Source organism: Callospermophilus lateralis, chromosome 19, assembly GCF_048772815.1.
Source record: "Callospermophilus lateralis isolate mCalLat2 chromosome 19, mCalLat2.hap1, whole genome shotgun sequence".
Lineage (NCBI taxonomy): Eukaryota > Metazoa > Chordata > Mammalia > Rodentia > Sciuridae > Callospermophilus > Callospermophilus lateralis.
In genome coordinates this window covers 33790612-33814034 of record NC_135323.1, presented here as the reverse complement: position 1 = coordinate 33814034, position 23423 = coordinate 33790612, and the positions used below count along the sequence as shown (strand labels likewise).

Here is a 23423-nt window from a genome sequence, read left to right as displayed (position 1 = left end):
GGGCTGGATGCTTAGGGCCGTGTGGACAGGGGACAGGGGTGCCTCGGGCCTGGGTGGAGCTGGGAATAGGGAGCCCTTTCCTCCCCACTCTTCGCTGGTCGCCTGTGCACACCGGCTGGCTGTGCTCCCGGGAGCTTACAGAGACGCATGACCCCTGGTGCTTTCTCCCCCTGGGCGGCCCTGAGCTGGGGAGGGTGCTCCGGTGTCCTGTGTAGAGCAGTCTCAGCCCTGTGACTCCACTCACATCTTTGCCACCTAGCTGGAAGGCTGCATCAAAGGCGAGAGGCAGAGTGTCCCCTTGGACGCATGCACGAAGGAGGAGGCCCGCTGGACCATCCAGAGGTGCAGTGGCCCGGTCACCCTGCACTACAAGGTCAACCAAGAAGGTGAGGTCTGGGCTGGACCAGCTCCACTCGAAGGCCCCTGACCTTGGGCGAGTGACCTCACCGCCCAGCACTCCACTTGCTCTTTGGTGCAGTGGGAAGAATGTGCCGCTCCCAGCACCATCAGAGTGTCTGATGGGCAGGTCTTGGAGAGGAGGCAGGGACAGCAGACGACCTGCCTGGAGTATCTCCAGATGCATGCCCATCAGAGTGGACCCGACAGCCCACCCTGGACCAGCTGGCCCCCTCCCTGCTGGGTGGAAGTTTCATCTCTTGGGCTTCTTGCTGTGCCACAGGTAGCAGCCCTGGGGTGGCTCTGCTGGGCCAGGCAGGACCCTGGAGCACATCACAGCCCCCCAACCCTGTGCCCATGGTCCCCAGCCTCAGGGCAGGCGGGCCTCGACCTCCCTTCTGGTGTGGCCCCAGTGGTTTAAACCAAGGCACCTCTTGGCCATGCTCCTGGGCTGGGGACGCTCAGCTTTGTCTTTCCCAGAGTCTGAATTCTTCTCTCACCTCCAGGTTTCCTGCATGATTATCTCTGCAGCTGGGTCTTATTTTTAACTGCAGCCTCATGAATGTTTCAGCAGAGCATAAACAGCCAGCTTCTCCAGCCGCTGTCACGTCCCTTCCCAGAGTGCCCTGCCAGTGCGGGAGACGATGATGCTGTCCCCAAACACAGGGCCAAGTAGCCCCACATGTGGGACAGGCTCCTCCCCGGTCCTGTGGCCTGGCCCGCCCCACAGAAAGTCTGTGCCTTGCGCACTGGCCAGCAGCCCACAGAGTGCGCTGGGAGCCGCGCCCCTAAAAGTTGTGCACGGGGGTCCTGCAGCCTGGGACTCCAGGCAGAGCTGGCTCACTGCAGCGGGCTCCAAGATGCACTGCATGAGACCAGGACCCACCGTGCCCACTCAGCAGGACGCTGACTCAGCTGGCTGAGATGTCCCTGGAATTTGTGATGCAGATACCTGATGAGTTCCCCGGGGCCTGGCTGTTAGAACGGCTTTAGCTTCCGCCGTGTTATTCGTCATCTGCCTGTGGAGCCGATTTAGAGATTTACATCATGGACCTACATTATGGATATTCACTTAGCACTTACTGCACTGGCAAAAATTCACTCAGAAGGACAGTGACATTTAAATAAGGTCGAAATGGCATGCAGTATGGTCTTACCAATTTAGAAAACCAATTGACAGTATCTACCAAAGCAAAAATATATAGATACAAAATATGTAGCTACCTGATAATTCTACTTTCAAGTAGACTTCCAAGAGAAGAGAGTACATATGTCCACCAAAAGCAATGTATAAGAGTAACTCATAGCAGTTACTCATAATAGCCCAAACTGCACACAAGAGAATGGAGAAAAGAGGAAGTGTGGAATAGTATACAACCAGTACACTGCTGCTATGTTGTGACGTTACAGATGAATCTCACAGACATAACATTGAGCATAGTGGCTAAACCAGAAGAACTTATACTATTAATCTCTGTTGATATGAAATGAGGCACATCTTAGCAATGGTGATAGCATTCATGATAAAGATAAACCTTAGGAAAAGTACTGACAGAGAGGGTTGTACATTTGTGAAAATATACTGAATTAAAGATACATGTGGTTTACTGTATATAAGTTATGCATCATTTAAAAATAAAGAATAAAACCGGGCATCATGGTGCACACACGCACAATCCCAACAACTTAGGAGGCTGAGGCAAGGTGGCAAATTTGGCAAAACCCTGTCTCAAAATGAAAAAAAAGAAACAAAAAGGATTGGGAATGTAGCTCAGTGGTAAAGCACCCCTGGGTTCAATCCCCGGTACCAAAAGGAAAAAAAAAAAAAAAAAAAGAACCATATAAGGGTGGGGAAGGCATGGAGACTGTAGCAGAAAGCCACTATGGATAATTGTTGCATCTTGGCACACATTGTAGCTCTGAGCTCCCTAGCAGCCAAGACAAAAAAGGAAACCCATAAATGCCAAGGCTGCTCATTGCCCAGGGAGTAGGGCTCTTCCCAGCCGGGAGCTCTTGAGAGAAGGGTGCCACACAGGCACATCGTCTGAGGGGGGTGGCAGGAAGTAAATTTGCCACATTTGGGATGTCTGCTTCTTAGGGTACCGGAAGCTACTGAGAGACATGGAGGAGGGTCTGATCACCTCAGGGGACTCGTTCTACATCCGGCTGAACCTGAACATCTGCAGCCAGCTGGACGCCTGCTCCATGTCCCTGAGGTGTGACGACGTCGTGCACGTCAGGGACACCATGTACCAGGACAGGCACGAGTGGCTGTGTGCCCGGGTCGACCCTTTCACGGACCATGACCTGGACACAGGCACCATACCCAGCTACAGCCGGTGAGTCCTGAGCCTGGCGGGGCCTCTGCTCCCTGCCCAGGGGGAGACGTGGACAGGGCTGGCACTGCCGTGATGGTCTGCAAGGGGCTTGGACCGCCAGATGAAAAGACTTCCCCTTTGCCTGTTGAACCGTGGGGCCCCTCCGCCAGGCAGCTCCCCACCTGTGCAGGGACGTTGCTCTGGCCCTCCACTGAGCCTCACAGCGCCCTCTTTCAGTCTGTGATGACCACACTCTGCCCTGTCCTGTATTCACTCCTCGTTGCTGTCCCATGGGCCACAACCTGACAGCCATCCTCTCCTTAGCAGTGTGATCTGCCCCCGGTGGGGCCCCAGTGGCCACTCGGGCACCTGGAGAGCATCTCTAAGGCCTCAGCACTGCAGTCCCCTCCTGTGACACCTGAGGCTCTAACACAGCTTCTGAGGCCAGCCCTGCAAGGTGGCCATCAGCAGACCAGACGAGACAGGAGCCCTGGGCCTGTAGGCATGGTCCACACACAGCACCAGCCCCATGCTCTCCCAGGGGTCCCTCGGGATCAGCCCCTGCGGTCCACAGGGCCGTTCCCGCACAGAGCTAGGCACACCCTACTCCAGAGCCAGAGCTGGCCCTCGCTCTGTCCCAGCCCCTGAGGTTCCTCCTGTCTGGCCTCCCCAGGGCCCAGCAGCTGCTCCTGGTCAAGCTGCAGCGACTGATGCACCGGGGCAGCCGGGATGAGCCGGACACCACCCACCACACCCTGAGGGCGCTCCGGGTAGGTGTGGTGCAGCCCTGCAGGGTTGGCAGGGATGGCCACCTGTTCTAACAGCGTCCCCTGACATTACTGATGAATCCAGGGACTGGGTTCCTCAGGGAGGGACACACATCATCACCCCCAGCCAAGGAGCCCCATCCTCCTATGCCTGCCTTGGGCTCCCACGTTCAAGGGGAGGAGGGTGGCTGCTGGAATGTGCCCTTGCTCTGCGCCTCTGGCCTCTGTGGGAGTGGTCACCTTCCCTGAGCCTCCCCATCTGCTCCCCGACACCCGACAGGGATGGGGCTTGGGGACAGGTTTCTGCCTCTCTGCAGCGACATTACACTTGCACATACTGCCAAGCCCGGCTGGGTCTGACTGATGGATAAACTCATTTCAGAACACCCTGCAGCCCGAGGAGCCACTTGCCACCAGCGACCCCCGGGTCAGCCCCCGCCTCTCCAGAGCCAGTTTCCTCTTTGGTCAGCTGCTTCAGGTGAGGGTCACCAGGTGCCTGCCCAACTCTCCAGTCATTGCTGTGGCTCTGCCTCCCCCCTAGGAAGAAAGGCCTGTCCCCAAATAGCTGCGCTTCGTGGTTTTACATCACGTGCGATTTTTTACGGTGCCTTACATCTCCCATCCCAGCTCGCCCTCTTGGGGACAGGTCAGTAAACAGTCTCTGCTTCTTTTAGAAGCAATTCCCATTTTTATTAAAAAAAAAAAAAAAAAAAAAAAAAAGGCTTCAGAAAACTTATGGCCAAAAGGAGCTTAAGCAACTTGGCTGTCGAAACCTGAATAGAAAACTCAGAAGTAATGTATCAGGAAAAGAAAATCAATCCAAATATTTCAGCTAGTTCAGGTTCTCAAATTGAGCATTAAATTTATCTGAGCATCCTGGCAGCCAAGGAATAAAGAGAAACCCAGTAGGTTCTTAAATCTTATCCATTTGTGGAAACATTTCAGGTCTTCAGGACCAGAAAAGATTTGTCCCTGTACAACTCTAAAATAATAATAATAAAATTCTCACCTAGATCATTATGTGAGGAATCCTGACCAACACACTGATATCTTCAGAGGGGACTTCACATAAATACAGAAGCACACCTCGTGACCATTTCTTCTGTCACCAGTTGACAGAAGCAAAGAGAATGATAGTAGAGTGTAGCACCAGACACACTCCTATGGAGGTGCTGCCTGATTAGACCCCAGGGGACGGATGGTGGGGCCCAGGGCTCCATCCTGATGTTGGAACAGAGAGGACTCAGAAATGGTTAGCAGAAAGACAGCTAGGTGGGAGGAGGCCCAGTCTGAGCCGTCCCAAGGACAAGATGTGAGATGGCACACCATTGTGTCCACACACCTGCAAGGGCCTGAAATCAGCTGCCAGCACCCCCTGGACTTGTGTCCCTGCAGAGGGAAGGGCAGGAGAGACCCTAAGGAGTCCTGGGAGTGCGGTGTGAGCTTGCCTCTGTGCTCACCTCGGGGCGTCTGGGAATTGTGGACCAAGCAGCGCTCCCCAGAAGGCTTGAGGGTTGTGGGGAGCACAGTGTCAGGGGAGAGGGAGGGTCCAGGGCTCCTCGGCAGCTGGAGCAGGCCAGCCTGAGTGCCAGCAGGGGCTGCCTGCTGAGTCGCGGGAGGAAGGTGGGATGGGCCCCGAGATGGTGGGGACAACTTGGCATCTGCCCACTGCCTAAGGGCACGTACCCAAAAGCTGAAGGATCCTGCCACCTGCCGGGGTGTGTCCTATTTCTAAAGGGGAGGGACGCTTGGGCCCCTGGCGAGCCGGGGTTTGCACACCTGTCTGCCTGTCCGTCTGTCCAGAAGCACAAGCCAAGGGATGGTTCTCCCCGCCCTCCCTCTGCCCCTGCAGTTCGTCAGCAGGTCAGAAAACAAGTACAAGCGGATGAACAGCAACGAGCGCGTCCGCATCATCTCGGGGAGCCCTATGGGGAGCCTGGCCCGGTCCTCGCTGGATGCCTCGAAGCTGCTGACCGAAAAGCACGAGGGTGCGTGGAGACCGCCCGGCCCCACCCCGCTGCCCGGCCAGCCCCGGGTCTGCACCGCGCAGGCGCACTGCCACCCCCGCAGGGCGCGGGCAGGGACCTAGCGGCCTTCTGGGGAGGATGCCTCCAAGCTCAGCTGTGGCTGACCCTCCTCACGGTCACGTCCTCCCAGATGCCCATGTTAATCGGAGCTGTTTGCCGGGACGTGTTGAGCAATTCCTCTCCCCACTGGGTGCTTTTCGCCATTCGTCAGGCCCGTGAGGGGCCACCAGGACCCCGTGCCCATCCTGAGCCCCTCACTGCCTCCCCCGCTAGGCCAGCCCCACTTAAGAAGGGAGGCCAAGGCTCCCCCCACAGGTTATCAGGGAAAGGCCAGGGCTCCTCCCCAGGCTGGCCAGGCCAGGCCAGGGGACAAAGGAAAGGGACGTGTCTCTGGTTTCAAGAAGTGGGTCCTCAGACTGCTTGGAGCCGCCCCTAGGGCTGTGCTCTGCTCCCACACCCTGGCTAGCGAGCACTGGGGAAGGCAGAATTGAGGTTCTGTGGTCACTCTGCTGCAGGCTAGGGCGTCCCCGAGCTCTCAGAGACCCCAGGGTCTTGCTCAGTGACCCTGCCCTCCTGCCATCTGGTGGTCTCCCTTTCTCCCATGCATTCACCCTCCCTCCGCCTGGGCCACCATGCCCTGGCTCTTCTCCTGGTCCCAGTCCATGCCCCTCCTCCAAAATGCCATCATGGACCATCTGCTGAAGTAATCCCTTCCTCCAGAACCAGGCCATGTCATAAACCACCAGGGCTCGTGCATATGTCCCACACCCCTCCACCTCCCACAGGGGCACGGTTCCCTGGTAGAGGTTCCTGGGTTCCTGGAGCATCGTATTGCCCATGCAAACAGCCCCAGGTGTCCTGACATCCCCAGGAGGCCCCTAGGCTCTGTGGGGCCAGCAGGGGTGCTAGGGCCTTCCTTACACTTCCCCTGGTGGGCAGGGTGGGGCTCTGATGCCAGCCCCTCCTGTCCCCTGTCAGAGATGGACCCTGAGAGCGAGCTCAGCAAGGGCCTCAGCCTCATCCCCTACAGCCTGGTGCGTGCCTTCTACTGCGAGCGCCGCAGGCCCGTCCTCTTCACGCCCACCATACTGGCCAAGACGCTGGTGCAGAAGCTGCTCAACTCCGGGGGCGCCATGGAGTTCACGATATGCAAGTCAGGTGAGCCCTAACGGCATCTGCCACTGGAGTCACCTGTATTTAAAGCACAGATGTCCAGGCCTGCCCAGGACCAGTAATGTCAGATGTCCAGGGCTTCCTTAAATTAACGTCACAGACCTCACCGTCTTAGCTGTCTCCCAGCACACAGTTCAGAGGCGTTGCTAGCACATCCACACTCTGCAGCCATCTCCACATCCAGGGCTCTTCATCTTGCAGACAGAAACTGGCAGGAGGGAAGGCTCACCTTAAGGAGAGCCCCAGTCCCCATCCCAGCCCCGGTGCCTCCCTTTCATCTCTTGACTGTGATCCAGGATAAGGTACCAAACTCTGTTGCTACATCTGTAAAACCAGGACAATGGCAGCTGCTCCTCCCAGAGGACAGAGGCTCATGGATGGACAGAGCTGGCCCTCAAGCAACACCCAGCATAGGTTCCAGGTGGAACATTATGGGTCCACTTGGCTCTGAGCACTGGCCGTGCACCTCCTCGCCCAGCAAGGCCTGGGTGCTTCCCTTCAAAGCCCAGCAGTTGGGCCCTGCAGCCTTTTGAGGGTGTGCACCTGACCCCTGGGACAGGCCCCTCCAAGGACAGGCTTGAGGAGAAGGACAGCCCTCCCCAAGCACTTATCAGCTGACCCCACTGGGAGGCTCACTGTCCTATTTGAAGATCCCACTGAGCCCTGACCTCTGCAGACATGTCCCATCTTTCCCTTGGGCAAGGGGGCCAGGCCTCTCCCATTCAACTTACTGTACCAAGTTTACAGCCTGACCCTGGGGGCTGCTGTGGGATGCCCCAGGCCTGGACTTGACTTAATGCTCCTCCTTCCACAAACAGAGAACCTGAGACCCAGAGAAGTTAGACATGTTTAGAGCCGGGCACCTTTGGCACAGGCCTGTCATTCCAGCAACTCAGGAGGCTGAGGCAGGAGCATCTCAAGTTCAAGGCCAATCTCAGCAACTTAACTTGACCGTGTCTCAAAACAAAAAAATAAAAATAGGAACCCAGATGTAGCCCAGGGGGTAGAACACTTGCTTAGCATGTAGGAGGCCCTGGGTTCGACATCCAGCACTGCCATAAATAAATAAATAAATAAATAAAAGACATGTTCAGGGTCACCCAACAAGTAGGTGAAGCCTATCTTCTTCCAGGAAGCCTTTTTCCCTATACCCCTTAATGGTGTCAGGTGATGGGTGGGTGGATGGATGGTAGGTGGGTAGATGAATGAGGTGGATGGATGGACAGCCAAATAGGTGGATAGATAGATGGATGAATGGATGGGTGATAGATGGGTGTATGGTAGGTGGGTGAATGGATAGGTGATGGGTAGATGAGTCAATGTGCAAGATTCTTCATGATTGGCACCTGCTGGGCAGAATTGCACCCAGCACCTGAGCTCTTTTGTGCAGTGGAGTTTATTGTCGAGGAGCCGAACACCCGCTCTGTCTTCAAGACGCTTCACAGTCTAGTGAAGGAGACAAGAGTCATTTAACTGTGGCTGGAGAGGGACCAGACACCGAGTTCTGTGGAGTCCAGGAGGGGACAGCAAGGCCTGAAGAGACTGATCCACCCAAGACCACCGTGTGCCACCCTCAGGATTGGCCCCTCTCTCTGCAGATATTGTCACAAGAGATGAGTTCCTCAAAAAGCAGAAGACAGAAACCATCATCTACTCCCGGGAGAAGAACCCCAACACCTTTGAATGTATCGTTCCAGCCAACATCGAAGCCGTGGCCGCCAAGGTGAGGGGCTGGGCTGCTCCATGGGTCTGGGGCACCCTGGTCATCTCTGGGCGGCCCCGGACCGTGGGTGCAGGTCGCTATCACCTCCCCACATCCCTCTCTCTGCCCCTCCCTCTGCCTTCTTCTCCATCCCTGGTTCTCCTTGTATTGTATTTTGGATTTGGTTTCTGGCTTCGGTGGTGTCCTGGTGCAAGTGAGCTGATCTGCATTGTTTGGGGACATGTGTGTCTGGTCATGGTAACAAGGGCCAGGGATAGAGAGCAAGCATGTCAAGGTGTGAGACAGGGCAAGCAGCATGTGACAACTGTCACATCACCTGACGGGGAGAAAATGGGCTACCAGCAGAGTCACCGGCTACAGGGCAGCCAAGGTGGCCGTGTGGCCCTGGGAGCCAGGCGCCCTTCATTGGTTGGCCTGAGCACTGAGTCTTTTCCCCTCCCAGTGCTTGATGGAAGGAAAGCGCTCAGCCTGCAGCAGCGATGGCTGGGCTCAGCCCTGGTGGATGGGCCCACGGGGTCCAGGACAGGAGCCCAGCCAGGATCTCAGGGCTACCACCCAGCTGGCTGCTACTCCCGCGCCCTCCCCACGGGAAGGCAGAGGCTGAGTTTGGGGGCAGCCTGGGGGATTTGCTGTGTTTTTTAAAGTCTGGGCCAAGCAGCTTTGGAAGTTCTGACAGCAGAGCACAGAGGAAGCAGGCAGGCGGTGGAGCCCAGAGGCCTCCGCGGGAAGGTGCTGCCTCCAGCAATCCCGTTCCCCAGGACTCAGTGCTGGGGACAGGGGCGCATGAGTAGTGGCCAGGAGGGAGCATGGGGCTGCAGGTGCCTCTGGGCCTGGGTGCCTGTCCCTGCGTGCTAGACATGCGAGGTTGTGAAACTGCACACTTAGGGCAGTTGTATTCCAGCTAGATGTGAATTTAGTGTTTGTTCTGAGATGATTGATGCCTTCAGCAAGCCCTGGATTGTCCTTTGTCATGGGCCCTTCAGAGGCTCCTACCCACTAGCCTGGACTTTTTTTTTTTTGGTACCAAGGATTGAACTCAGGGATGATTAACCACTGAGCCACATCCCAGCCCTTTTCATGAATTTTTTTAAATTTTGAGACAGGTTCTCACTAAGTTGCTTAGGGCCTCGTTAAGTTGCTGAGGCTGGCCTTGAACTTGTGATCCTCCTGCCTCCACCTCCCGAGCCACTGGGATTACAGGTGTGCACCACCACCCCATCCCCGGCTCCCACCTTGCCTTTCCAGTGTCCCCCAGCCTGGAAGACCGGCTGGCATGGCTGGTGTTTTGTTGAAACCATCCTGGGGCCTGGTCCCTGCCAGTGCATCACCCTGCACAGCAGGGTCATGAGAAGCGTCAGGCATGCAGGGTCTCGGTCACAGAGGCCAGGTTTGGCCTTGGTTACTCCCTGGTTCAGCCGGTGGCTCTCAGCACCGTCATGGCCCTGGCATCTGTCCAGTGAAGCCTGGCCCTGCTCCTGGGCCCTGCTCCTGGCACCATAGAGGCTTGGGCAGGCGGGAAGGGGCACTGCTGATTGGCGGCTTGCTGCATTCACAGAACAAGCACTGCCTGCTGGAGGCGGGCATCAGCTGCGTGCGAGACCTGATCAAATGCAAGATCTACCCCATCGTGCTCTTCATCCGGGTATCGGAGAAGAACACCAAGAGGTTCAGGTAGGCTCCGAGACCTGCCCCTCTCCCTCACAGCCCACCCCGCCTCCCTGTCTCCCCGGCATGCCGCGTCCCTCCATGCATCCCTTCAGTAAGTCCTCATCCAGGACAAGACCCCAGTCCATGGCCAAGGACACAGCTGGTAGGGATAGGTACTAGGAGGACCCCCAAGGGAGACCTTGCAGGTGAGCCATCCAGACCCTATGCAGCTGCAGGGACAGTTAGCAAGTGGGCAGTGGTCGGAGAAGGTCCAGACCACACGGAGCTTATCGGCCACAAGAAGGAAGGATGTGGCCTCTAATTCAAGAAGGAAGGATGTGGCCTCTAATTCCGAGGGAGACAGGAAGCCACTGAGGTTCTGGGCAGAGCCCAACAGTCTAATTCAGGATGTAAATGGCTCCTCTCCGTGCCTCTGCTGAAGCACACAGTAGGATAACCCAGGCCAGGAGGATAGTGGGGGCCGAGACTCTGGGCAGGAGGGGACGAGAAAGTGGCTGTGGCCAAGCACTGTGGCGCACGCCTGTAATCCCAACAGCTTGGGAGGCTGAGGCAGGAGGGTCACTTGTTCAAAGCCAGCCTCAGCAACTTAGTGAGAGCCTGTCTCATAATAAAATATAAAAAGGACTGGGGACATGGCTCTGTGGTTAAGTACCCCTGAGTTTGATCCTTGGTGCCAAAAAAAAAGAACAATAACAAAGAAAGTGACTCTGGATCCTGCCCAGCATTGAGCCTGGAGAATTTGCCACAGGGTCAGCTGTGAGGTTGGACAGGAAGCCAGGGTGGTGCTGGCTTCATCTAGGCCCTGCCTGCCTCCAGGCAGCTGCAGAACAAGCCTGGTGACCACAGAAACAGGCCCTGGGGGATCCATCAGTGAACAGCTGAGACCGGAATCACTCACTGTTGGGAAAGTGGGAGGCTCTCCCGGGGGTGGGCAGACAGTTGTGCAAACCCCTGGGCTGGCCTTTGTCCCCCACCATGGGGATCCAGCCCCGCAGCCTCCCCCACGGCCCCGGTGGGTCTCCCCTACCAGGAAGCTGCTGCCCCGGCCGGAGACGGAGGAGGAATTCCTGCGCGTGTGCCGGCTGAAGGAGAAGGAGCTAGAGGCACTGCCCTGCCTCTATGCCACGGTGGAGGCCGAGATGTGGGGCAACCTGGAGGAGCTGCTGCGCGTCATCAAGGACAAGATTGGCGAGGAGCAGCGCAAGACCATCTGGGTGGACGAGGACCAGCTGTGAGGCCCAGCGCCCCGAGTCTGAGCGGTGCCGCAGGAGACGAGGGGGCATCCCGCTGCCCCAGCCTGGGGCCGTGTGCTGGTGTCCCTCCAGGGAGCCCCGGGTGCAGACGCAGCCAGGGACAGACACAGCTGGGGAGGTGCAGGGCATAGCCGATTCCATCCGAGGCCGTCCTGCCCAGTGGTCAGGCCCTGCTGGCATTAGCAGAGGTACTGCTCGAGGCCAGCAGGCCCCTCAGAAACCAGAGCAGCAGGTGAATGTAATACATAACGCATGGGACAGGTGTGCCACCCTAGGGCAGGGCCCGGCAAGCAGGGCAGCTGCCAGCCTTGGGCACAAGCATCCTCCTGGGCAGGACAGGTCTGGGGGAGCCAACATGTGCCACATGGTTACTTTTCTTGCATTAAAATTTCTAGTCCTTTTATTCATTAAAAAAAAAAAATTTTTTTTAATTTAAATGTTTCAGAGGTTAGTCCCTCACGGTTCTCCTCAGTGGAACACCACTCCCAGCAAGCTCAGCGTAGGCGCAGAAGTGGCTCAGGCCCTGCGTTCAGGTACTGGGTGCAGGACGGTGGCCTTGTCCCCTGGACACTCCTGATTCACAGCCAGGTTTGGGTGTCCTCACTTAGAGCACCTGCCTGGACTCAGGGCGTCCTGGTCTGGAGAGTGCAGGGTCCTCTCTGGGAAGGACCCAGCTTCCCACAGGTGGCCCAGAAGGACTGAGGCCATGCTCCTCCCCAGAGAGTCACCACCAGCATCTTTGTCCTCTGCATTTGCTGTTCCTGCATCCTGGGGTTCAGGAGGGGTCTGGGGGTGAGGCCCTCCAGTGGGCTTGCTCCCCCCCAGGCCCAGGAGCTGGAGGTGCAAGAGGGCAGCTCTTCCCATCACCGCCAGCAGCTAATGCCCTGCAGTTCTGAACCTGACTGGGCACAACCACACCGGGCCAGGTGGTGGCCTCGGCTGAGCAGGGAGTGGGCAGGAACTAGGGGAGCAACTGCAAGGAGACAACCCAGCATCCCCATTGCCTCACTAACAGAATCCTGATTTTATTCTGAGAATCTGTGTGCACAGCTAAATATCCATACGTCCCAGCTTTCCTTGTAGCTAAGGTTCATCAAGGAAACAAGGAAAGATTTGGGGGAAAAACGAGACAAAGAGCTCCTCCCTCCAGTTCTCTGCCCGCAATGCAGACATGATGACTGGAGCCCCAGCAATCATCTTGGAATTTTGAGGTGACCACGTAAATTGGAAATCCCACTCAGAGGTTGGTGGAACTGAAAGATAGAAGGAGACAGAGTCACTGGTGACACCAGAGAGCCCAGGACCGCTGCCCAGGTGTCTTTTACATGGGACAGAAATCAATTTTTATCTTGTGTTAAGTGGCTATTTCAGTTCTCCATTACCCATAGCCTAGAGCAATTCCTAACAGACCCAGGAAACCCCCTTTTCTTTATGATTGCAAATGCCATGGGTTGATCTTCTGCGAGGTTTTTGCCACATAATCAAGATAGGATTTGTTCATGGAAGAACTGTATTAATAAATATCTCCTCCTAAAAAACAGTCCTGCGCAGCCTACAGCAATTTCTGGCATTTTGGCTCTCAGAAGACGAATTAGCCCTGCAAAGGCTGGGAGATGGGAGTGGATGGGTGGGGGCGGGTCGCAGGAGGGTGCCTGGGTCTCTCTTCCCTCCCTGGGTTTCCATCCCTTCACCCCTGAGTCAGAGTCGGCCTGAGACTGCAACCTTTAAAACCAAAACCAACCCCCCTGACCTCCCCCGCAGCCAGCCACAGCTTCATTTTCCAAAACAGCCCCTGCACTCAAGCTGGGTGCTCTGGGTCTGCACAGGCGGGGACCCCGAGGTCCAGCTGCAGTTACTTAAGGCGCTAGATACCGCCAGGCGCCTTGTCAAAGCCTGAAGTTATACAGTAAATTTCCCCCAAGCCGAGGCCATCGCATTTCCACTTAGAAGCTGTGCCGGGGGGGACAGACGTGACTGGAAAAAGAGACCCGGATAAAAGGCCTGCTGATTTATTTCTATTTATTCATTTAACTTCAGGGTCCTCAGGCTTGCGGTGCAGAATTGCCAAACTGGCTGGCATAGTGTTTGGGAGGCCCAGGGTGAAGGGGGGCTGCGCTGGGGAAAGATCTGGAAAGACGACAGAGGGGTTTGCCTTCCAGCTCCAGAGGACAGGGCATGGGCCAGATTCACCCTAGCAAGGGGAGAGGGTGGGAGGGTCTGCAGATGTCAGGCGCTGCCCCCCGCCCCCGAAGCTGAACCTGGGCTCTGATTCCACCTCAAACCCAGAAACCAAGACTGAACAACAGGAAGTGCCCCTTCCCCCACCCCACCCTGGCTGTGGTCACCCACCCGGCAGCAGGTCAGCAGGTTGCTGGGGAAAGCAGAAGAGAGGCCCTGAGAGGGATTCTGACCACATGGGGCTGTCATGAGATTAGAGAAGCCACAAAAAGACACCTGCCCCAGTCCAGCCCCAGTGGCTGTGGGACATGGGGACATCGAGCCTGTCATCTCTCAAGCCAGCAATGGAACACACACCCTTCCATCATAGAAGTCACAACGCCCAAACTGCAGGGATGGGGGACCTCTGAGAGGAGGGTGGGGTGGCAAGACTTTGTTCTTGTTTGAAAATGCATAGATAGCCGGGCGCGGTGGCACAGGACTGTAATCCCAATGGCTCCAAGAGGCTGAGGCAGGAGGATCACGAATTCAAAGCCAGCCTCAGCAAAAGTGAGGCATTAAGCCACTCAGTGAGACCCTGCTCTAAATGAAATACAAAACAGGGTTGGGGATGTGGTTTAGTGGCCGAGTGCCCCTGAGTTCAATCCCCAGTACCAAAAAGAGAGAGAGAGAAATTCTGTAAAATGGGCCCACGGTGCTGACCCCCACATGCTGTCTTTTCCAAGAAGAAATTTACCTGCAGCCCTGCCTGGCCTCAGTGGACAGGATATGTCACATTTCCCAGCAAACTACCTGTTCACTGTAGGAGAAATGCAGGCCCCAATTAACATTGATAAGAGGAACCCAAGTTACCCGAAGCGGGAGACTTTGGTGACCAGATCCTGAAACTCTGGGAGATAAGGATAGTTCCTGTTAATCTGTAAGAATGTGTGGTGAAGAATCCTGTTAGAACCAGTCAGTGTGGACCAAGGGGATGTAGAGTGGCCATGACAGTGGGGACCTGAAAGTCTGATGTCACCCTGCTGTCAGTCAAAGGTCAAGAGGTGGACCTGGGAGGGACTTTCTGGAAACTTCTCCGGGATCCTCAATAAAACGGGAGTGCAAGAGACGCATGCTGTCCCTCTCCTCTCTGAGAATTCCCACTCTCCCCCTTGAGAATGTCCCCTTTCCCCTTTCCTATCCCTTCAATAAACCCCTGCCTGTTGCTCTGAGTGACACATCTGAAATCTTTCTGACTTAATCACAGGAATCTGGGTTTGAGGAGGGGGGTCTTCATGGTGCCTCAGTTTCTCAGAGGGCCCCAGCTCTGTGAAAAGTTGAGGCTGGGACCTCCACCTCTCCTAGACACAGACTGAGCCCTCCTCCTCCTCCCCTGCACCGAGGGACACCCGTCCACCCACTAACACCCAGCTCAGGCCTCAGTGGCTCCCCAGGCCAGAACCCGGCTCCCCTCCTTCTCTCTCCTTCCCTCGGTGCTCCCTCCAGGCCTCACCCTGTCACCCTCTGTCACCCACCCTATTGATTGATCTCTTAACTCTCTGCCCCATCCATTCTCTTCCCCAACCCCAGCCACCCCTGGGACCACAAAGACACACTTCATGCCACCCACCTCTCCCCACCACCATCTTGCTCTCCTCTGGCTTCTGGGCTACACACACGCTGTCCCTCTGCTCAGTACTGGGGTGGCCTGCCCCCACCTGGGCTGAGACACACCCCGGGCCACAACCCCTACTGAACGGCCTTCTTGCTATCTCCTCTGGACCAGGAGTGTCACGGGGTGCGGGGCTCGTGGGCCTGCTCACCCCTCACGCCGGTGCATTGGTTAGGGACGCCCACCTCTGCCATCCAGCAGGTCAGGCATGCAGCAGGCACAGCACGGCTGGGCGACCCCAGTTCTCATGATGACTGCAAAGGTCACTGGTGGCTCTGGACAAAGTCACCAGGGGGACACAGGGAACCTGGAAGGCCACCCACAAACAAGCCACGGTGCCAGCCAGAGAGGGCTGCACACCCACGTGGGGTGGTTCCGGGGTCTGCAGCCTGTCCGACCTGCCTCACCCCAGGTCCCTCCTGCAGGAAGAAGCAGAGTTGGTGACCTCAGCCATCACAGAGCTGCAGCTGCTCCCCACAGACCCCCTCCTGGCCCACGGCACCTGCTCTAAGGCCCACCTGCCGACCGGTGACCCCAGGGTGCAGATGCAGGCTCAGGGCTGCCGGCTCCTGGGACGGGCAGTGGGGAAGGAGAGGAGGCCCCGCCTGGGGAGCACTGAACGGCCCATGGCTGCTGGCTTTGCCAGCAGGTGCAGAACCCTGCACTGCAAGCTGCAGAGACACCGGTGACGCTGCCACAGTGTCCACCGTGGGAGCCACAAGCCACACATGGCTACTTCAATTAAACTGATTAAAAGTAAATAGAACTGAAAACCCAGTTCCCCAGTCACCCTTGAAAGTCTGATGTCACCCTCTCAAAGTTTAGCGGCTCACGGGTCTCATTCAGCTCCACTGAGCAGAGGAGATGAAACAGTTCCATGTGGCAGAAGGTTCCAGGGGACAGTGCTGCACGAGACGGATGCTGAGACCCTGCCATGAGCCCGGCACAGGCCCAGGTCCTGGAACCCAGAGATTTATCACCACAGTCCCTATTCTCAGGGTGCTGACTTCTTGCTGGCCATGTTAGGTAAGTCAGTGCTTTGCCATCAGAGTTGTTCCTGGGCCAGCAGGAAGATCAACAACCAAAGTGGACCAGGCTAAGGCAATAAGGACAGTTGGGGACCATGGCAAATGGGCAAGCAAACAATCCATCTACAAGGGGCAGCTGGTAGTTAAGCCCCAAATGCTTAGTGCCCTGCAGGATGAAGGCCTTGTCTTGCCAGACCAATTATTCGAGAAAATTTCTATGTCAGCCTGGTTGCCTTATCAGTACAAGACGGCTGCCACAGATCCAGGCATCACGTCCTCACATAATGGTACGTCAAGCAGGAAGAGAGAAATAGAGGGCCACCTCCACTTTTAGGGCTTCTTTGTCGGGGAAGACTAAACTTCTCAGTGGCCCTCATCATCCTTCCCCGTATCTCATTGGTCAGAACTGAGTCACATGTCCTCCTTGGACCAACCACTGATGAGAGGAATGAGATGGCCGTGACTGGCTTTAACCAAAGACGACCTCCCACCATGCACCTGGCTGGGTTGATGGGGTCGGCGCCCCAGGTGCTCCTGGGAGCTCTCTAGGGCTCCAGCCCTGGGATCCGGGCTTGCTCAGGCCCTGTCTCGTTCTCCCAGGCCTTGGCTGACCAACACACTGAGGAGGAGGGAAGAGAAAAGCCCAAGCAAATCACGGAGGACCTGAAACCACACATGAGCAGCCCAGAGAGGCGGCCCAGAGCCAGCCTGTGCGGGGAGCACCCCACCCACGGCCCTCCCTTGACTCCCACCCCACTTTTCTCCTGATTTAAATGTTTCATCAAATTTTTATTCATTAAAACAAAAACTTAGAAAGCAGAGGTCACTCTGCCCCCAGCATCTCACAGCACCTCTGGGGAGCTGGACCTGAATGGCCTCCCCCAAGAGGTCGCTACCGCCCGGCTGCTCCTGCCCTGGCACCTTGCCTGACCTCTCCTCAGAGCCCGCTTCTGTGACTCTGCCGGGGCTGGGGACCTGCACCCAGCCCTGCTGCAACCCCATTGATTTCCCCTCACATCCCATTACCGTGATTTATGCACGTGGCCTCTGAGCACTGGCTTCAGGTGAGGGATGGGGATTGACCCTCCCTGGGCTTGGGCCTCAAAGACCACCCCCCAGTCCAGCTGAGGACTCTCAGCTGGACTGGGGGGTGGTCTTTGAGGCCCATCTCCCCATCTCTCCATGCTGGGCTCACAGTGGTGTTTCCAAAGCCGGCACCTCTCTGTTCCCATGGAAACCGCCACCCTTATTTTGTAGATGGGGAAGCTGAGGCTGGGGAGAGGGTCTCACAGCTGGGAAGAGTCAGCTGAGTTTGAAGGAGGGGACCTGGGGCAACACTTCCCCCAGCTGTCCCCCCAGGGGGCTTCCCTGGTGCAGGTCCGGCAGGGGCAGCGTTGGCCCCCTCTCCAGGTGGAGGTGGAGCTCAGACAAGACCCAGGAGGACAGAAGTGGCCAGGAAGGAGAAGGGCGGCCACCAACACAGAGGGGCCACAAGTACTGGACACAGGTAGGACCTGGGGTCTGCCCTGGGTCACTTCCACTGCCTCTTCTCTGGGCTGACCCCAGCACCCAGCAGTCAGCCCCACTGAGGGTCCCCAGCATCCTCACTGTGTGCATTGCCCCTGGGCTCCTGGGTGTCACAAGGCTCCTGGGTGTCACAAGGTGACCCCATTGCAAGGCTGTCAGTTCCCACAGCAGGAAGCCGGGGCTCTTGGGCATGCGCAGGGGTGGCAGCTGCAGGGGTGAGGGTGAGGGCGTGGGGAGAGGAACGCCCGGCTTTCTGGTTGGTTTGGACACTGAATCAGGTGTTAGTGAATAAGGGGGTCCAGGGCTCGTGCCCGCCCCCCTCACTTGGCTTTGAAAACTCGAGTGCCTGGCCAAACATTGTACTGAGAGTTTCCGCCCAGACTGGGGTGACTGGAAATGAATCCAATACAGGGATTTTTTTCTTATTTCATGCCATGTTTGGTTCTGAACCTGGGGTGACTCCCAGCTTGTCTGATGGACTGGGACGTGAAGGTGGGCACTGGGCTCTTTGTCTCTGTATCTGAGAGAGGAAGGAAGAAGGAGAGAGGAAAGGGGAGGAGAGAACCAGGAAGGGGAAAAGGGAGAGAGACCGAGGGAGACCCTATTCCTGAGCATGGGATTGGTTCCATCTGCCTCATCCCCAGCCCAAGGACAGCACAGGGCAGACATTAAGCATCCTGGTGACAGCAGAGCCAACCTTGGCTGTGCGTGGCCTTGCCATAGGGAGTCTTCAGGCATCTGTAGGGCGGTGGAGCTGGGAAATGCTTGAGATGTGGGACCATGGGGATTCCAGGAATGGAAAAAGGGACATCTGAATTCCAAGACCTGTTTCTGCAACCCCCTGTCCCTCACCTGTCAAGTCGGGGTGACATGCCACATGGGGTTGCTGCAAGGACCCAGTGAGTTCATGCAGGTGGATCCCCAGATTGGCATCTCCCACTTGGAAACTGCCAGGCTAGCAAAACCAGGACCCCTTGGCCTCTGCTTGGATTTCCCCCAAATTAGATGTCCAAAGCCAAGTAAGCTTCATGCCCAGCAGCCAGCCCTCTGCTCTCCCTGACATGGACCCACCACCCCCCATCAGCCACTCAAGCAAGGAGCCTCCAGCTCAGCCTCAGGTCCTCTCTCCAGCCTCTCCACTGCCCAACCGCGTGGCCCTGGCTGGTCTTCTACACCCACTCCAGCTAGTGCCAAATCAGCCAGCATCAATGCAAACCTATTTTTAAAATGTGAGCCTCTGGCATCTGAAAGCCCCAATCCCCCCTGACTCTCAAAAGAACATTTTATAGGTGCGTTAAAATTACCCAGTATAGTAGGGTTCGTTGGTACATATCTGTATGTGCACATCATGTGACAATATAACTCGGTCACTTTCATTCCCCAGCCCCTCCCCCCTTGCACATGTCTCCTTCTCTTCTACTGGCCTCCCCTCTATCAAAATAACACCCTTCAATGCATAAAGAAGAACACATAGGATTGCAAAGGAAATCAACTCTGTTGAAATACAGTTATCAAAATATTTGAAGAGCATATTTGTAATCTGGTAATTTAGTGGCTCTTTTGCTCATTGAATAACAAGATTCGATAACAAGCACCAGTGACGGGCCAGCAGCTGTCATTTTTTCAATGTCCTGATGAGAAGAAGCGGTATTTGAGTTACCTGCGACAGCTGCAGGGGGTGTGTGACGCTACCCCGCGTCTCCAGTGGCAAGCAAGTCCCAGGTGCCGCTCCATACCCCGGGTGTTTCCTGCCTCTGTTCGTAATGAAAGGAACGCTAACTTTCAATAAAGATGTCATTTTTTTTTTCCAATCAGAATTCACAGGCTCCCTGAATTCTTTATTCAAGATTCAAGTTAAGAATCCTCGGGCTAGGGATACAGCTTTACGGTAGAAAACTTGCTTAGCATGTGGGAAGCCCAGGGTTCCATCCCAGCACCAAAAAAAAAAGACCGAAGAACACCTTATGGAGGGATCTTTCTGGAGCGCAAATTGGAATGTTATTTGGGCTTTAGATTTCCCCATTGGAGGCCGTTGGGATTGAAAGAGAACAACTCACCCTGCTGATGAGACCCTGCACCCTTATCCTTGCCTCTAGCATCCAGCCACAGTGGCCCCCCAGTGGTTCCCAAAACCTTCTGTCTGAGGCCTCCTGTTCCTCCACAGCTCAGCCCTGACTGCTTTCTTCTTGGCTGTGGATTTTCTCCTGTTCATTGTCCATCACTCTGAAGCCAATGAGAACCTGCTCCAGTCCTAACCAGTGCCTGCACATGTGGCCTTATCTGGAAAGAGGGTTTTTGCAGATGTAATTACTTGAGACTCTGGTCTGACATAGGCCCTAACGCAATGACAGTGTCCATGTAAGAAAAGTGACAGGGAGATTTGGATTCAGAACACAGAGGAGGCCAGGTGTGTAGACAAGCAGAGTCGGAGTGATGCAGCCTCAAGCCAAAGAACCTCAGGAGACACTAGAAGCTAGCAGTGCAGGAAAGACTCTCCCCTAGACCTTCAGAGAGAGCAAGGCCCTGTCCACACCTTGATCTCAGATTTCTGGTCTCCAGAACTGTGAGAGAAGAAAGTCCCATAGTTTTAAGCCACCTGGTTTTTGGTGATTTGTTACAGCAGCCAGAGGAAACTCATACTTACTAACCAAAGCCAGAATTTAAAGTCCAGGGAATCAGGGACTCTGCCTTCTTAGTCACCCATGCTTGGTACCCTGTAGGTGCTCAATACATGTTTGTTAAAAGAACAAACATATTCTCAAAAAGGAAAACCTCTGTCCAGGCACAAGGTGCTATTTTTATCTTCTGGGGGTCTTACTGCTGACCATGACCTGTGGCTCTGTCCACCCCATTGCTGAGGGCCACAGTCAGGGTTGGCTCAGCTGTCCTTGCTTCAGTGGGAGCTCCTCTGTGTCTCCTTCCTCTTCCTTCTCCTTTCCCAACCCCCAGCAGAGCCTGTAAGAAGTTCTTGATGGAGAGATGATTCCAAAAAGAGGGTCCAGGGTCAGGGAGCCCAGCCCTGCCTCTGGCATCCAGAGCAGGGGACCAAGGTCTGGCATCAAGAAAAGTCTTGAGCAATAGCAGGGCCCATTCGTGGACACACTGTGGTTGGTAAGGGCTGAGGGTCCAGGGCCCAGGCCCCTACAGGCCTCTCTGGCTGTCTCATGAGAGGCCCTCAACAGCCAGGAATGCAGAGCCTCAAACAAAACCAGAGCCTGCCCAGAACTCTCCTCTGCAAGAGCCCGTCTCTTCCTGTCCTGGAGCCCTTGGCAGCTTAACATGAACAAGGGCACAGGCAGACTCATCACCGTTTGGCCTGGATGAGGGTGAGGGAAGACTCGGCCAACAGCTCAAGCTGGTTCTGGCTCTCCAGGGGCAAAGGCACAGGCACATCCCTTTGATGCAGCTGGGATTGGGACCACAGGAGCCCAGCAAGAAGGTTTGCAGGACCAAGCTCCCGCTACACTTTGGGTAATGGCTAATGGGCAGAATAACCTGTAAGACCCAGGGACGTCGCCTTGGAAATGTGATTTCTTAAACCTACTCCTGACCATCGCCACCATGGTAGCTCCTGGTGGTGCAGGAAGAGGTTGGGTGGGTGTTGGACAGGAGCTTCACTTGATGCCTAGGAACCTGGAAAAGGGGCCACCCTGGGGCATGCTGATGGGAAAAATCTCAGTGCCGTTTATCGAACTCCAAGGGATAGCATTGCAGGTCTGCCTTAATCCGGGATCCTTCTGTTCAGACCTTACTATTATCGTTATCAGCCTCCAGGATCTACGGCTGCCGTCGGCTTGAATTACCATCAACTGCTATATTTTTAGAGGGATTTCTTTTCTTTTTATTTCTCTGTGTGTGTGTGTGTGTGTGTGTGTGTGTGTACACGCATGCACAGACACACACGCCTGCACACACCAATTTCAGCAGATAAATTTACTGGGAAGACTTCTAGCACCCTCTAGTGGTGGGAAGGGCTCCACTGTGCTCTGTTTGCCTGTGTGTGTTTTGGGTATGTGTGCACATGTGTGATTTTGTGTGTGCACATGACTGTGTGTGTGTGTGTGTGTGTGTGTGTGTGTGTGTGCCCTCTCATGTCTGCTTGTGCAGGTGTTTGGTATGCGGGGAGCATGCACAGGTGCTGGGCCTTCTCCCTGGTCCCACATGTATGCCTGAAGACCTACCCCACTTTTCTCCATCAGCCTCAGTCTCTTTGTGGCCTTGCTCTCTCCAGGCTGTGACAGCCTGGTGACTCCCATGTGCATCCCACCCTCTTTGCATCCCCCTAAATAAATGGGGCTGATAGCTGAGTAAACCCAGACCTTGGAAGATCAGACCCACCTTTCAACCAGAGGGATGGGACACTGTGGGTGGGGCTCCCCTGACCCAGAGTCCTATAATCCTTAGTGACCTTCATCCTCCAGGATTAGGCTATTTCTTGCTCTGAGGAGGTATGGCCAGTCCTGGTCCCCATTGGCACCACACTTCATGCAGCGGCTTGCTGGAGCCGAGAGGACTGATTTCCCTTCTGCAAAGCATCACAGATCCCAGGGCAGGCCCAAGTGACCCGGGCCCCTGAGACCACCAGGCCCTAAATGTCATTCTGATATATCCTAGTGTTTGGCATGGCCTATGGGGCAGTGGGAGACACTTATCTCCAGAGTCCTCTGAGATCTTTGAATGTCCCCACAGGTGGGACTTTGGAGATCCCCTCAGGGTGAGAGCTCACTCCGACCCCCTTGACTGTGTGCACTTGGGCCTGGGGCTCCTTCCCCTGGGCCTCCAGGGTTCCAGCTATACAATGGGCCCACATCTGTGAAACTGGAACACAGCACTGCGTATATCACTATGGTTACACACATGCCCCAGAACTACATTCACACAACAGCAAGACCAACAGTCAACTGAAAATGTGTCTCTTGGGAGAACAGGAAGGGGAAAGGCTCAGGGTGGGGCACGCAGGGAGAGGGGCTTGGGTAACTTCTGTGGTATTCTATGTCTTCATGAAATCCAAAGAACGTGCCTTGCAAAATAAGAATTCCATGGTCCAGGGGGTTGTTTCAAAAAGTGTAATATGCAAGACACATTGAGGAGGACATGAAAACTTTCTAAAATAATATATATAAGAAAACGTAGAATACATATGAGTAGTATATATCCATCCATGTAAATACATGGGCGCGTAAAGTGGAGACATACTGATTTCTGTGTTATCAGCTTTTGTTGGCAAGTTATACTGGTTTCCTATAAATCAGTGATACAAAATTTCCTTTTATAGTCAGTTTGCTGATATGGGGGAAAGTGATTCAGATTAAAGAAAAATGAAGACAGGGTTGGGGGTGGCACATGGATGCCAATCAAGGTCCTTAGTACCCAGCCAGGTGTCTGAGAGGGGCTGAACTCAGCCTGTGCCCACCCGCAGGCCTCATGCCAGACTCTGGCCACCCAGAGGATGAGCCATTACCTTCTTCACACAGAGGGACCATCTGCTCACCAAATACTGTGAGGGTGGAAATGGAACTTTGAAAAACAAAGAGACAGCAGGACACCCAGGTTCCTTTCTATCTGGTGACCCTGTTGCAACCTAAGTCTCTCCCATCCCCTTCCTTCCATGGGGACCACAGGTCCAACCAGGCCATGCCCATGTCCCCACCTCTGGGCTGGTCCCAACTCTCCCATTTATTTGCTGTGTGACCTCGGGCAAGTGCCTGTCCATT

At 55.4% G+C, this 23423-nt stretch overlaps 1 protein-coding gene across 1 annotated transcript in view; it reads left to right on the top strand.

Moving 5' to 3' along the window:
• Card11 (caspase recruitment domain family member 11) overlaps nt 1-11307 on the top strand; it is a 36046-nt gene extending 24739 nt beyond the window's left edge. Inside the window, exons 16-24 of the mRNA XM_076840260.1 lie at nt 260-386; nt 2495-2735; nt 3388-3484; nt 3864-3959; nt 5334-5469; nt 6487-6666; nt 8280-8404; nt 9960-10075; nt 11103-11307. Coding sequence (XP_076696375.1) covers nt 260-386; nt 2495-2735; nt 3388-3484; nt 3864-3959; nt 5334-5469; nt 6487-6666; nt 8280-8404; nt 9960-10075; nt 11103-11307 — 1323 coding nt within the window. The remainder of the gene's footprint in view (nt 1-259; nt 387-2494; nt 2736-3387; nt 3485-3863; nt 3960-5333; nt 5470-6486; nt 6667-8279; nt 8405-9959; nt 10076-11102) is intronic.
• Nucleotides 11308-23423: the final 12116 nt, after the last annotated feature.